Source organism: Oncorhynchus clarkii, chromosome 7 (assembly GCF_045791955.1).
Source record: "Oncorhynchus clarkii lewisi isolate Uvic-CL-2024 chromosome 7, UVic_Ocla_1.0, whole genome shotgun sequence".
NCBI lineage: Eukaryota > Metazoa > Chordata > Actinopteri > Salmoniformes > Salmonidae > Oncorhynchus > Oncorhynchus clarkii.
Window position 1 is genome coordinate 35906094 of NC_092153.1, and position 16410 is coordinate 35922503.

General features: G+C 41.8%; 1 protein-coding gene across 1 annotated transcript in view; it reads right to left on the bottom strand.

The window, feature by feature from the left end:
- LOC139413234 (mitogen-activated protein kinase 14A-like) overlaps window positions 1–16410 on the bottom strand; it is a 43182-nt gene that overhangs the window by 16165 nt on the left and 10607 nt on the right. The window contains exons 2-3 of the mRNA XM_071160374.1: window positions 8339–8468; window positions 4489–4547 (exon numbers count right to left, since the gene is read on the bottom strand). Of these exons, the coding sequence (XP_071016475.1) occupies window positions 4489–4547; window positions 8339–8468 (189 nt within the window). The remainder of the gene's footprint in view (window positions 1–4488; window positions 4548–8338; window positions 8469–16410) is intronic.

Sequence of the window (16410 nt, forward strand, 5' to 3'; positions counted from 1 at the left end):
TTTGCCAGGGACCTCACAATACGATATTATCACGATACTTATGCATAGATATGATATTGCGATTCTATATTATCACGATTCTATATGTATTGCGAGTCAATAGTGCATTTGATTGTGATTTGATGTTCCAAACATATTGGAACATCCTATAGAACAAGCTATAGGATGAAAAATACCAGAGTGTTGGAGCAGGTACAGCAGACTCGCGCTAGCTAACAAAAAAAAAGTAGAAAATAACAATGTTTTACAAATCGACACTTAGAGTCACAGGGCTCTATAAATAGGTGCAAGTGTTGAATGCACCTTAGTTTGCAATTTTGCGATGTAAAAACTGGCGCACTGGCATTTTCACCCCTTACACTAGGTTCTGCAATTTACCTGTCCAATATCAGCTCACTTGCACAGAGGTGGGATGGGTGGCAAGATTTGATGTGTGTCCTTTAAAAAAAAAAGCGCAAAAGTGGCAATTTCATACAGCGCTAAATGAAAGTTAAGACCCATCAAAAGCAGGTAACGTATTTGGTAATGGCATGGATTTTAAGAGCGGAAGTGCAACCTATCCAGCCAGTGCCCATGGAATCTCATATTTAAAAACGATTGACCCCCCCCCCCCCGTTTTGTTTAATTTGATTAAAACCAAGCATATCCTACCCCCTTAATCAAGGCAGGTTTAGCAACTTTGCATGGGTGCGTCATTTTGTCCTGGCCATGCATTAGCCAAGTAGCCTATGAGTTAACAGGGTTTTCAAAAATGGCTTAGTGAGAGTGCCCTGAAATATTTGAGGTTTCATGATTCACAATTCACATACCTGCATACTTTATTTCGCTTGTTCAAGTAGGCTACCAATCCCCATTTTCAAAGAGCGCCCCTTGTCCGATTACCAAAGATGCGCTCCTCCAAACTATTCAGTCTCCCTATAATGCCATTTCAATAGCCAATTTTTTTTGAGAATGTGCCTCGGAATGACACAAATTACAACTCTCCTGTCAATTGTATAGACGTGCAAATGTTGTACGTAAAGACATTTAGGACTGTGTGCACACAGTGCCATGGAACAAGAGAGGTTATTTAAGATATCATGCTTCTGACTCCATCCGATTTTGAAATATTGTCATTTTATCAAATGAAACGAAAAACAAGAAATCATAGCCTCCCCTCAATGAAGGCTGTTTTTTTTTGTCATGCTCAATAAAGGGTTTGGCTCGTGAGAGTGCTTTGAAATAACTATCAATCACCAAAGCTTTAGTGAAAGATCAAGTTTGGGAGCAGCAAAACAGTGAGTGGACCTCCCCTTTTTATCATTATTTTAGTCAGCTCCCATTATTATTTATTTTTGATGTGCGTAAAAGCCTCAATAGTCTTAATTTTATACGCCCACGGGGAGCAATTATCGTGCCTGTAACTGTATTTAAACATAGACCATTTAAAACAAGTTGTTTTATTTTGATTAGAATTTCATTCAAATTATTAACTCTCATTTTAAGCCTCATCAATAGTGCATTTAATCTTGCTTATTCACAACGTTTGGCATATCCATGGCTCAGACATTAAAGACATAATGCAATTTCAAGTGAATTCGGAAAGTATTCAGACCCTTTAACTTATTCCACATTTTGTTATGTTACAGCCTTATTCTAAAATGGATTACATAAATATTTTTCCTCCTCAATCTACGCACAACAACCCATAATGACAAAGCGAAAACAGGTTAAGACTTTCTCGCAAATGTATTCAAAATAAAAAAACATAACTTATTTACATTAGTATTCAGACCTTTTGCTATGAAACTTGAGCTCAGGTAGATCCTGTTCCAGTTGAACATCCTTGAGATGTTTCTACAACTTGATTGGAGTCCACCTAAATTTAATTGATTGGACATGATTTGGAAAGGCACACACCTGTCTATATAAAGGTCCCACAGTTGACAGTGCATGTCAGAGCAAAAACCAAGCCATGAGGTGGAAGGAATTTTTTCGGAGCTCTTCGGACATGATTGTGTCGAGGCATAGATCTGGGGAAGGACATCAAAACAGCATCGAAGGTTCCCAAGAAACTCCATAATTCTTAAACAGAAGACGTTTGGAACCACAATGACTCTTCCTGTAGCTAGCCGCGGAGAAGGGCCTTGGTGTCAGGGAGCTGACCAAGATCCCAATGGTCTCTCTCAAAGAGCTCCAGTGTTCCTCCGTGGAGATGGGAAGGACAACCATCTCTGCAGAACTCCACAAATCAGGCCTTTATGGTAGAGTGGCCAGACGGAAGACACTCCTCAGTAAAAGGCACATGACAGCCAGCTTGGACTTTGCCAAAAGGCCCCTAAAGACTCCCAGACCACGAGAAACAAGATTGTCTGGTCTGATGAAACAAAGATTGAACTCTCTGGCCTGAATGCCAATCGTCACACCTGGAGGAAACCTGGCACCATCCCTACGGTGCTGTGGGGATTTTTTTCAGCGGCAGGGATTGGGAGACTAGTCAGGATTGAGGGAAATGGATGGAGCAAAGATCCTTGACGAAAACCTGCTCCATAGTGCTCAGACTGGGGAAGGTTTACCTTCCAACAGGACAAGGACCCTAAGCACACAGCCAAGACCACACAGGAATGGCTTTGGGACAAGTCTCTGAATGTCCTTGAGTGGCCCAGCCAGAACCTGGAATTGAATCCAATCAAACATCTCTGGAGTGACCTGAAAATAGCTGTACAGTGACGTGTCACATCCAACCTGACAGAGATTGAGAGAATCTGCAGAGAAGAATGGGAGAAACTCCAGAAATACATGTGTGCCAAGCTTGTAGAGTCATAACCAAGAAGACTAAGCTGTATTTGCTGCCAAAGGTGCTCCAACAAAAGTACTGAGTAAAGGGTCTAAATACTTATGTAAATGTGCTATTTCAGCTTTTTATTTTAAATAACTTGCAAAATTTCAAAAAAACTGTTTTTGCTTTGTCATTATGGATTATTGTGTGTAGATTGCTAAGGATTGTTTATTTAATCCATTTTAGAATAAGGCTGTAACAAAATGTGGAAAAAGTCAAGGGGTCTGAATAGTTCCCGAATGCACTGTACAGTAGGCCTAGCCTCTAGATCACAGCGAATGCTATGTTTAACAATATATTTCCATACTTCTGTAGGTTATTTAACAAATTAGGCTACAATGGACTAACATTCGAATTGGAGTTGACAACGCAATTCATAAAATACTGTAAATACACAACTTGAAGCAACCACATATTTAGACACAGATCACGTTCTGATTGGGGTGTCAAGCCTCGACACATCTACAACTTTATATTCATCAAAACCCAGCACTTGCACACCGCCAGCATCTGTGCCCATAATTCCGGGTGTGAAAATAGCAAAGATATTTGACACACCCCCGAACCTATGGCAATACCACCCGGGCTTACATGTACCGTTGCGTTAAGTTTGTTAAAATGGAGCCCACAGTATCGACATAAAATCGTCAAAAATAATATCGCAATACTCTACTGTTAGCTTGGGTGGTATACTGTATAAACCGTATGTGGGAAAAGCCACGGAATGGTTTTTCAATACAGTCCAAAGTTTTCCAATATATTTTAATATTTGTAGCTACTTAAGTTATTACCTTGCAGTCAACTTGTGCAATACCTTAAGGGAGATAAAAACAGATTGCGTTCTTCATTTCACCAGTCACATTATTTTAAATGATTAAGCTTACTGTAGATCCCCAAAACAGTTGAGCCAGTCACTGTGTTTGTTTGTAAATAGCACAATGGGAGAAAGCGAGCTGCTTCCATAGCGTTCTATATATATTGGAGAGTCTCTCTGTGTGGCACACACGAGGTGATAAAGTTACACTTGTACTGAATTCACAACTAAATGTTTGCCATCAGATATCTTATAACGGCTTCCTGCCAGAAGACAAAGAGTTCTGGATGAGTTATTTTTCCCCTGTGTGTTTCCTACTAGCGTTTTTTTCCCCCCCGCCTCAGTTCTTCTCCATGTACACATGCTGCACTTCCTTCAGAAAAAGCATGCGTCACAACTTCATTCATTTGCACAATTTATCTCGTTCACTTTCGCGTGTAGCTATGCTTGTATAACTTTATGGAGCTGGATTTGCCCGTCTTTGCAATTTGTTTGTTAGTTTTCGCTCGTTAGCATTTAGCTAACAGCGTCTATGTGATTTCGTTATTAATTTGTGCCAAGTTTGTTAGCAATCTGGTAACGGAGGCCCAATGGGCTTTTACTGTGTTTTTAGTACCCACTTGTGTGCTATGCTGGTAATACCACAAATTCCGGTATGAGAGAAGGACAGTACAACAATATTAAAATCTGGAACCGCCCAAGCCTGCTGTATCGATCCCCCCCCATCCCTATAACATATACATTTGCATGTGTTCTGCTAAGCAACTTAAACTCCTATACAACAGCTATTTGAAATGCCAGAGCGAGGGGTTTAGAAATGGCGAGCAAGAGAGAGAACAAGTAAGATGTTACTCACACATCGTTGAACTCCTCTAGGCTGGTAGCGGGCGTAAACACATCCAACAGGCCGATCACCTGACAGAAAGAGGAGGTCAAAGGTTAGACAACATTCTAAATACAACAGACACAACTCACATTGCAAACATAACTCATACTACAGAAAAAGCTCACACTACAGACAAAACAATAACAAACACCACAACATGTGGTCTTCTTCCAACTGCTAAAATCCCTCAGGGGGATTGAGGCAATGTGCAGAGTGCACACACAGAGGAGAATGGTTTATGCATTCGTCTTTGTGCAAAGAAAAGTAGAGCCTTCTTAGTGTGAGACTGTGCTTACCGCCCGTCCTCCTTGACATGGTCTTTCACTGTTTTAATAACCATCAGATAAAGGTCGCTTTGACAACAAACATCACGTTTCTTCAAACAAAGTTTAGGGATTTTTGGATGCAGTCATGTCAGGTCGTTCTAAAGCTTTGGAACAGAGCCCAAACCACTGTTCTGCTCTCAACACAAGACAGACAGTACACAGTGACAGTCGGGGCTCTGTGACACAGGCTAATGCACTCATAGTGTGTGTGTGTGTGTGTGTGTGTTGCTGTTAACACAGGAGAAAGTGATGACTGAACTCCTTACAGGAAATCATGCAGAATACAATAAACAGAAAGAGAGAGCCAAAGGGAGAGAGAACAAGGGAATGAGAGGGAAAAGGAGAGAGAAAGAAGAGCTAGCATGCAGGCACTGTGTGGGTGGCTAGAGAGGAGTTGAGGAGAGCGGACAGAGGGAGGAAGCGGACATCGGTGCCAGACCCAGTGTGCCCCCCTCTAGAGAAACTGACTGATGTGGGTGGGTGTCATAACAACACGACTCGACACCGTCCACGCAGGGCAGAGCCCTCTGCGATTGGTGGACTCGAGCCAAAACAAAAAGTGATTGGCTGACTCAGGCTTTCCAAAAAAACATAGCCTGCAGTGTAACCAGGCAACAGCGGGGAAATTCACTCAGAGAATAACAGAGAATAAGTGGGTCAAGACTCAAGAGCTGTGATCAAACTGACACGTGCATCTACTCTCCTGTTCCCTTACCTGCTGCTAAGCGCTAATTGTTACCTGAACTCAAAAGAGAAGTTTAAACAACTCAAACCCACACACTCTCTGTGGCAGGTGGATCCTGCTGTTGCCTGAGCGTTACCTAAAGTCACAGAGGGATAACATTTAGTTTTCGAAAAAAGACCTTGTGCACAATCACCACTGTCAGCCTTGTCCGATTAATATGAATTTACTGCCATTTGCCACACACAACCACAGTTTGGTGGTATTTGCTTGCGGTGCAGCAGAATGGTGACTCTTAAGTTGGACTCTGGGTCAAACCCCCTATCATCTTCAACTTGACCATGAAACACAGCAGTGTGTTCAGCTTCACCACCACTGAATCATTCAGTGAAACCCCACACCCCTGACGGAAGAAATTTGCTCCAGTGTTGTTTACACGACTGGTTTATGCAGAGTTAACCTCCCTTCACACCACAAGCATAACAGGCATAATATTGGATGTAACCAGTGGTTGTAAAGGTGAAGTGTTGGGGTTTGCAGCACCATACCACCGTGAGAGTGAAATCAGTGAGCAGGACTGATGTTTGAATAAGCGCTGAGGGGCCTCTTCACGTCCTACAACTTAGCTCTCCTATGGTGACTCAATGTTAGAGAGGGGATGTGACCATAGAATTAGAACGACTAGAATATTCTAACATTTCCACTTAAGTCAAGGTACTCTGGTGCGTGGCCAAACGAACTAAATGACGATCGCCCCGTAGCACTCACTGCTGTCATCATGAAGTGCTTTGAGAGGCTAGTTAAAGATCATATCACCTCTACCTTACCCGACACCCACTTCAATTTGCTTTCCGCCCCAATAGATCCACAGACGATACAATAGCCATCGCACTGCACATTGCCCTATACCATCTGGACAAGAGGAATACCTACGTCAGAATGCTGGTCATTGACTAAAGCTCAGCATTCAACACCATAGTACCCTACAAGCTCATCATTAAGCTCAGGGCCCTGGGTCTGAACCTCGCCCTGTGCAACTGGGTCCTGGACTTCCTGACGGGCCTCCCCCAGGTGGTGAAGGTAGGAAACAACCCCTCCACTTCGCTGATCCTTAACACAGGGGCCCCACAAGGGTGCGTGCTCAGCGCCCTCCTGTTCTCCCTGTTCACCCATGACAGCGTGGCCACGCACGCCTACAACTCAATCATCAAGTTTGCAGACGACACAACAGTAGTAGGCCTGATTACCAATAATGACGAGACAGCCTACAGGGAGGAAGTGAGGGCCCTGGCAGAGTGGGGCCAGGAAAATAAACTCTCTCTCAACGTCAACAAAACTAAGGAGCTGATCATGGACTTTGGGAAACAGCATCGACAGTCCACATCGACAGGTCCGCAGTAGAGAAGGTGGAAAGCTTCAAGTTCCTCGGTGTACACATCACTGACAATCTGAAATGGTCCACCCACACAGACAATGTGGCGAAGGCGGCGCAAAAGTACCTCTTCAACCTCAGAAGGCTGCAGAAATTCAGCTTGCTCCCTATGACCCTCAGAAACTTACACCAATGCCAAATTGAGAGCATCCTGTCAGGCAATATCACCGCCTGTATGGCAACTGCACCGGCCGCAACCGCAGGGCTCTCCAGAGGGTGGTACGGTCTGCCCAACGCATCACCGGGGACACACTGCCTGCCCTTCAGGTCATCCAGCACCCGATGTCACAGGAAGGCCGATCATCAAAGTCCTAAACCACCCGAGCCACCGCCTGTTCACCCCGCTATCATCCAGAAGGCAAGGTCAGTAAAGGTGCATCAAAGCAGGGGCCGAGAGACTGAAAAAAAACAGCTTCTATCTTAGGGCCATAATGTTAAATAGCCATACTAGCCGGCTACCACCTGGCTACACAACCCTGCACCTTAGAGGCTGTTGCACTATATACATAAACTGGCCACTTTAAATAATGGAACACTAGGCACTTTAATACTTTTTACATTCATATGAGATGGGTAAAGTAGTATCTACTGTAATCTATTCTACTGTATTTAGTCAATGCCAAGCCGACATTGCTCGTCCTAATATTTATACATTTCTTAATTCCATTCTTTTACTTTTAGATTTGTGTGTATTGTTGTGACTTGTTAGATACTACTGCACTGTTGGAGCTAGGAACACAAGCATTTCGCTACACCCGCAATAACATCTGATAAATACGTGTATGTGACCAATACAATTTGACTTGACATTGAATGTCATGGTCCAAAGGGCCAGGGGCCTTTTGTCGGTTCAAGTGAATGTCACTCTATGGATGTGACACTGACCTGTTGATCCCTTCAGACAGAAGCTCCAGTACACTGTTACCACAGGAGCCGGAGGATCATATAAAAACACATACTTCGTCCACTCGACTCCCTTCACACGCACTTGTGCGCACACACAAAAACAGACACGTCTACTCCATCTGCTCTTTAGATTAAGAGATGGCAATCAATAGCCTTTCATAGCACACAGATACAGTACCACAGTCAGTAACTCTCACTTTTGAGGTCAGGTCAGCTTTCCCCAGAGTGGAGGCAGATGGCGGCAACACACACATGCATGGGCGCGTGCACACACACACACAATATTTTTCAGAAATCTGAGTTGGAGGATTATTGGAACTTGAATAAGCAGCGAGGAAATCCTCTAGGCTCAAACTGGGACTCGTGAAAAATTCGGTAACTTCTGCAAAGTTGGACTGATCGATCAGTAAAAAGGTCAAGGAAAGGTTAACTCACATGCTCCGGGAGGTGTGTGTGGGGACGGGGTTAACTTACGTTCTCGTGTTTCATGTGTTTGAGGAGTCGTAGTTCTCTGTAGGTCCTCTTAGCGTGGATGACGGACTGGAACGGCCTCGACAGCTTCTTCACCGCTATCTTCAGCCCCGACTTCACGTCATACGACGAGCTGCGCAGTGTCAAAGAGCACACACACACCTTGGTAATTATAACATTCATATCACATGTATAATATTACTGATATAACATAACATTCCTGTTATCACAGTAATGACGTTACATCAATAATTCAACACTACATTCCTCTTATTTCAATTGCATGCTACTTTCAACCAGACATTTAAATAAACCATTATTAAATGTAATATTGTGTGAAGTGGTCCTTGGGACCTGGAGAGGCGCTGTACACAAAGGTGTTTTATTAAACATCATGATTGTTGTAGCCTCGGTAATTTTGCAGTACTTCGTATCAATGCAGTAGCCCTCCCTTCCTGCCGCATGTAACACAGCACAGTTAGAGCAAATATACGGCAAGGCAACAGTACACGTCGTCCCCCACAAATGATGCAGCGCATCATTTGACTTTGATACCGATACCAGTCTTAGTATCACGATACTCGGTTACCACAGCAAAAAAAAGGCGTATTAGCCAAAGTCACAGTCAAAATGGCACTTGATCCAGACAGATCCTTTGAGATCAATATATCATTATGTTTGATGTGAATTTTTCTGAGACACCCTTGTGTGCATTAATGAATCAATGATACAACCAATCTGTCTTTGTTCTAACCAATCTACATAAAAACATAAGTTATAATTTACTTTAAATGTTAAGTCTCTATTGATAAACTGGGTAAATCAAGATGTAGCCTAGGCCAATTCACAATAGAGGTGAATGCGTATTCAATAGGAATGTGTGCATGCATTGAGGTATATGGAGCTTGTTTTGGCTGATTTCATGGTGCTACAGATGAAAAACAAATCGTTTTCCCTTCCATTTGAGACTTATTTTATTGTACTGATCAACAACATTTGAATAGAAGAAGCAATCTCTTTTAGAAAAGTGCACGCTGTCTCAGCCCTAATGATGTCATTCACACACACGGACAGAGAGATGTGACTGATGCGAGGGAGACGAAGTGAATTAATCAAGTTTTGGCAATGACTATGGTTTTTGGTGACACTCAGCTTTGAAATAAGGATATTTTGCATTATTGTTTGCATTTTATGACAAAGTACTAGGGTAGTGAATTGATGTTAGCTTCAGCTGTGAGCTAGCCAGGAAAGCTATCCTACAAAGCTGGAAGCTACCTGTATTTTCTTGCATTGTAAAGTGTTCTAGCCTGTAATGGACATTGTTTTGAGAACAGTAATTAACAGTTGCAACATTTCTACATGATGTGTCGCATGTGTCGAAGTGTGTTAACTTCTGTGCAGCATGAAGGGGGAGCTAACATGTTGCAGCACACACACCCCAGTGAGTGCAGTGGTTCCTCAGGACAGGCTAGAGCTAGCATTGAGTAAGTGTAGCAGGCACGATGCGCTCGCTCTATAAAGGGGACATCTGCTGCGCTGATAGACAGACTTGATCCTCTCAAATCAGTAGAGGACGTCAGACACATTTGATATAATTACTGAAAGTAACAAATTCTGTTACCGAACCGTTTCAAGTTCTGGTATTGAAAAAGTACAAAAGTTTCAGTATACCGTGCAACACTATTCACTTGGTTTTCTTATGGGAAACGTTTTACTCTTGAGGGGCTGTATATATAGTGCTTTCAAAGTATTCACACCCCTTTCCTTTTCACATTTTGTTGTGTTACAAAGTATTTTTTTTGTCAATGATCTACACAAAATACTTGAATGTTAAAGTGGAAGAACATTTTTCTATATTTTTTTATGAATGGGAACAAAAACACTAAAATATCTCATTCACATAAGTATTCACACCACTGAGTCAATACATGCCAGAATCACCTTTGGCAGTGATTAGAGCTGTGCGTCTTTCTGGGTAAGAACTTTGCACACCTGTCTGGTTAGACTGTAAACTCTCCTTCCAGACTTACATTAAGCATCTCCAATCCAAAATTAAATCTAGAATCAGCTTCCTATTTCGCAACAAAGCCTCCTTCACTCATGCTGCAGAACATACCCTCGTAAAACAGACTATCCTACCAATCCTTGACATCAGCGATGTCATTTACAAAATAGCCTCCAACACTCAGCAAATTGGATGTAGTCCATCACAGTGCCATCGGTGTTGTCACCCACCACTGCGACCTGTATGCTCTCGTTGGCTGGCCCTCGCTACATACTTGTCGCCAAACCCACTGGCTCCAGGTCATCTACAAGTCTTTGCTAGGTAAAGCCCCACCTTATCTCAGCTCACTGGTCACCACAGCAACACCCACCTGCAGCATGCGCTCCAGCAGGTATATTTCACTGGTCATCCATGAAAGCAAACACCCCGTTTGGCTGCCTTTCCTTCCAGTTCTCTGCTGCCAATGACAAGAACAAATATCACTGAAGCCTTAAACAGTGGGACAAAAAAGTATTTAGTCAGCCACCAATTGTGCAAGTTCTCCCACTTAAAAAGATGAGAGAGGGATGTAATTTTCATCATAGGTACACTTCAACTATGACAGACAAAATGAGTTTTTTTTTTTTTTTTTTAATCACATTGTAGGATTTTTAATGAATTTATTTGCAAATTATGGTGGAAAATAAGTATTATATAAACTTATTTGCTTGCCATAACAAACGGGTTGAATACTTATTGACATTTCAGTTTTATAATGTTTTATTCATTTGCAAACATTTCTAAAAGCAGATTTCCCCTTTGACAGGGTATTGTGTGTAGATCAGTGAGACAAAATCTCAATTTAATCCATTTAAAATTCAGACTTTAACACAACAAAATACGGAAAAGTCAAGGGGTCTGAAAGCACTGTGAGTACAAAATGTAATGACTGTAGGGACAGGAGATATGCATGTTCAAAGTTTTGGAATTTCAGTTGATTACTACAGCGCCCCCTTGGGAAAACCAGTCATTTTGTAAATGTCGGATTTCCAAACCCAAGTTTCATTGTACATACGGAGACAGATCCGCAGTCCCACGGGGACAATAAAAGTGATTATGAATTTTTTTTTTTTTTTAAATGAAAACCAACATTTTTGTCAACTGTATCTGTAAGGAATTACACTGCTTATAGGTAGTCACCCTTTCAAAATGTTCACCTTTTGTGAATGAACGGAGCTTATAGATCCTTATGGGAAACTTGTAAAAATATTGAAAAACATAAATTTCACTCTGACATTATGTAGGCCGATGACAAAAAAATCTTTAATCCATTTTAAATTCAAGCTGTAACAACAAAATGTGGAAAAGGTTGAGGGGTGTGAATACTTTCTGAAGGCACTGTGTGTGTGTACTTTTTCCCTTTGCTACGTTACAGCCTTATTCTAAAATGGATTACATAAAAATTCCCGGAAATCTACACACAATACCCCATAATGACGAAGCAAAAACAGGATTAGATATTTTTGGAAGCAGAAACAATGGAAACAGAAATACATACATAAGTTTTCAGACTAGAGGTCGACCGAATAATCAGAATGACCGATTAATTAGGGCCGATTTCAAGTTTTCATAACAATCAGATGTTTTTTTTTTTTTACACTTTTATTTAACTAGGTAAGTCAGTTAAGAACACATTCTTATTTTCAATGACGGCCTAGGAATGAGGCAGAATGACAGATTTTTAGCTTGTCAGCTCAGGGGATCCAATCTTGCAACCTTACAGTTAACTAGTCCGACGCTCTAACCACCTGCCTCACGAGGAGCCTGCCTGTTACGCGAATGCAGTAAGCCAAGGTAAATTGCTAGCTACCATTAATCTTATAAAAAACAATCAACGACTGTCGTTGCTCCAATGTGTACTTAACCATAAACATCAATGCCTTTCTTAAAATCAATACACAAGTATATATTTTTAAACCTGTATATTTAGCTAAAAGAAATCCAGGTTAGCAGGCAATATTAACCAGGTGAAATTGTGTAATTTCTCGTGTTCATTGCACGCAGAGTCAGGGTATATGCAACAGTTTGGGCTGCCTGGCTCATTGCGAACTAATTTGCCAGAATTTTACGTAATTATGACATAACATTGAAGGTTGTGCAATGTAACAGGAATATTTAGACTCATGGATGCCACCCGTTAGATGAAATACGGAACGGAATAAACGTTTTGTTTGAGGTGATAGTTTCTGGATTTGACCTAAAGCTCGTATTTCTGTGTGTTTATTATAGTTAAGTCTATGATTTGATAGAGCAGTCTGACTGAGGGGTGGTAGGCAGCAGCAGGCTCGTAATAGTCAAAGGTATGTGGTTTAGAGAGAAATAGTTGACGCGTTATAATTCCTGTAATAACTTGCGGCTGAACTTGAAAGGGGTTCCTTCGTTATTTTACTGTTCATGTCTTTCATAGAGAATGTCTCGATCTACTTCAAATAAGGTCTGTGTTTCGTGCAGGCTTAAACCACCTCGCCGTTTTGATACCTTATCCTAGTGAGATTTACATGGGTAACGTTTGTCAAAATATTTTCATAAATCCACTCTACAAAAAAAATGATCTTCGCTTATATTTAGCCAATATTGATCAGAGTTACCTTGTCCTATGGATATCTACACAGTTATAAAATTGGCAAGGTGGTGTAAGCCTACACAAAACACAGACCTTATTTTAAGTGAATCTAAAAACATCCTATGGAATAAATGAATGAAAAACCGCTTTTCAGATTTTGCAAGAAGGTGTCATGGGAATTATGACTCCCACTTTGGTAGTCAATTCTTACCATGTCCATTATTAAAATAGGATTTCCTGCATATAGAAAGTACAGTTTTTGTTTTCAACATTCATCACATAGAACTTAAACACAGGTAACTTGAGAGTATTTGTCTCCAGAGCAGACTCTTCAGTATCATTGTCACTTCAGAGCTGTGTGTGTGTGTGTTTTACAGATGCCAGAGAAAAGCAGAGCACCAGTGTGGGACTGTTACATGGAATTGGCACCAGGGAAAGCAAGGTATCTTATTTGTGATAAAGATGTAAGCATGGGGTCAGCAATGGCTAAATCAAAAAATACCACCAACCTGTGGAATCACCTTAAGAACACACATCCAAAAGCCCATAATGTATTATATTAAGTTAAAATAAGTGTTAATTCAGTATTGTTGCAATTGTCATTATTACAAAAGTGTATATATAAAACATTTAAATAAAAAAAATGGTCAGATTAAATCGGAATCTGCCTTTTTTGTCCTCCAATAATCGATATCGGCGTTGAAAAATCATAATCGGTCGTCCTCTAATTCAGACCCTTTGCTTTGAGACTCTGTTTCCATTGATCATCCTTGAGATGTTTCTACAACTTGATTGGAGTCCAACTGTGGTAAATTCTATTGATTGGACATGATTTGGAAAGGCACACGCCGGTCTATATAAGGTCCCACAGTTGACAGGTCATGTCAGAGCAAAAAACAAGCTATGAGGGCAAATGAATTGTCTGTAGAGCTCCGAGACAGGATTGTGTTAAGGCAAAGATCTGGGGAAGGGTAACAAAATATTTCTGCAGCATTGAAGGTCCCTAAGATCACAGTGGCCTTGATCATTCTTAAATGGAAGAAGTTTGGAACCACCTAGACTCTTCCTCAAGCTGGCTGCCCGGCCAAAATTGAGCAATCGGGGGAGAAGGGCCTTGGGAGCTGACCAAGAACCTGATGGCCTCTCTGATAAAGCTCCAGTGTTCCTCTGTGGAGATGGGAGATCATTCCAGAAGGACAACCATCTCTGCAGCACTCCACCAATCAGGCCTTTATTGTAGAGTGGCCAGACGGAAGCCGCTCATCAGTAAAAGACTGCTTGGAGTTTGCCAAAAGGCACCTGAAGACTCTCAGACCAAGATTCTCTGGTCTGATGAAACCAAGATTGAACTCTTTGGCCTGAATGTGAAGCGTCACGTCTGGAGGTAACCTGGCACCATCATTACGGTGAAGCATGATGGTGGCAGCATCACGCTGTGGGGATGTTTTTCAGCGGCATGGACTGGGAGACTAGTCAGGATTGAGGGAAAGATGAACAGAGCAAAGTACAGGGAGATCCTTGATGAAAACCTGCTCCAGAGCGCTCATAACCTCAGACTGGGGCGAAGGTTCACCTTCCAACAGGACAACAACCCATAGCACACAGCCAAGACAATGCAGGAGTGGCTTCGGGACAAGTCTCTGAATGTCCTTGAGTGGCCCAACCCAACTTGAACCCAATCAAACATTTCTGGAGAGACCTGAAAATAGCTGTGCAGCGATTCTCCCCATCCAACCTGACAGAGCTTGAGAGGATCTGCAGAGAAGAATGTGAGAAACTCCCCAAATACAGGTGTGCCAAGCTTTTAGTGTCATAACTCTTTTTGGGTGAGGCAGTAATCGCTGCCAAATGTGCTTCAACAAAGTACTGAGTAAAGGGTCTGAATACTTATGCAAATGTGAAATCAGTTTTTGATTTTTTTTTAATACATTTGCACACATTTCTAAAACCTGGTTTTGCTTTGGCATTATGGGGAATTGTGTGTAGATTGATGAGGGAAAAAAACTATGGACTCCATTTGAGAATACTGTGGTAACGTAACACAATAAGGAAAAAGTCAAGGGGACTGAATACTTAACAAATGCTATGTATGTAGCACGGAGTTCCAATATGATAACAAAAAATCTACAGGCAGGTTAAATAGACCGCTGATTTTTATTGTATTAGTCATTCCAGGGATCCTACTTGAAAACGCAACAGAGAAGCAATTTGCAGTTTCGCAAATCACTAAACAGTCAATAGACATGAAATCATAAAATTACACAAACTGTGTAGGACACTAAATACTTCATAATAACAACCCAAATGTTATAAGTGGTGGAGTTGTCCTTCAAGTCATATAATTAGTCTCCCATTGACAGCAATGCATGACTTAGGACTCACCTCGTGTCACTGTCTGTCTGTATGGAGCTAAGGGGATGATGTGTATGATAGTGAGTCAGCTTCATCAATTGGTAGTCCTTGAGCTGCTGTGTCCACATGTATAACAGTAAAATGGCTTGGCTGTGACACATCCACATGCACGCAGTGACACATCCATGCTACAGTGATTCCTCAGCAGCACATGCCATGTCCACACCCTGATACAGAACAAAGAACATGGAGAGAAGTGGGTGTTGAACATTCCCTGCCCTTCTCTGCCTAGCCCCATCTGAGTCACACACACACACACACACACACACACACACACACACACACACACACACCTGATGTTTATCAGTGACATAGCCTATTGCTGCAGTGACTGCTATGGCATTTCCCGACAAACATTTTCCTATACATCACATATACCATGTAGCTTAAAGTAGGACTGAGCAATGTGACCAAAATATCATATCACAATATTTATCTCATTTAGCTAGCTTTGATGTAGCTAAAATATTAATGCTCACCTATTGTTCTCCGATTTAGAATATACCATTGCACAAACATGCTGATCTAGGCCTAGACCAGAACTGGTGTCAGGCTGTATTAGCTAGCTAAACTCAGCAAAAAAAGAAATGTCCTCTCACTGTCAGTTGCGTTTATCTTCAGCAAACTTAACATGTGTAAATATTGTATGAACATAAGATTCAACAACAGTGAGAAATAAACTGAACAAGTTCCACAGACATGTGACTAACAGAAATTGAATAATGTGTCCCTGAACAAAAGGGGGGATCAAAATCAAAAGTAACAGTCAGTATCTGGTGTTGTCACCAGCTGCATTAAGTACTGCAGTGCGTCTCCTCCTCATGGACTGCACCAGATTTGCCAGTTCTTGCTGTGAGATGTTACCCCACTCTTCCACCAAGGCACCTGCAAGTTTCCGGACATTTCTGGGGGGAATGGCCCTAGCCCTCCGATTCAACAGGTCCCAGACGTGCTCAATGGGATTGAGATCCGGGCTCTTCACTGGCCATGGCAGAACACTGACATCCCTGTCTTGCAGGAAATCATGTACAGAACGAGCAGTATGGCTGGTGGCAT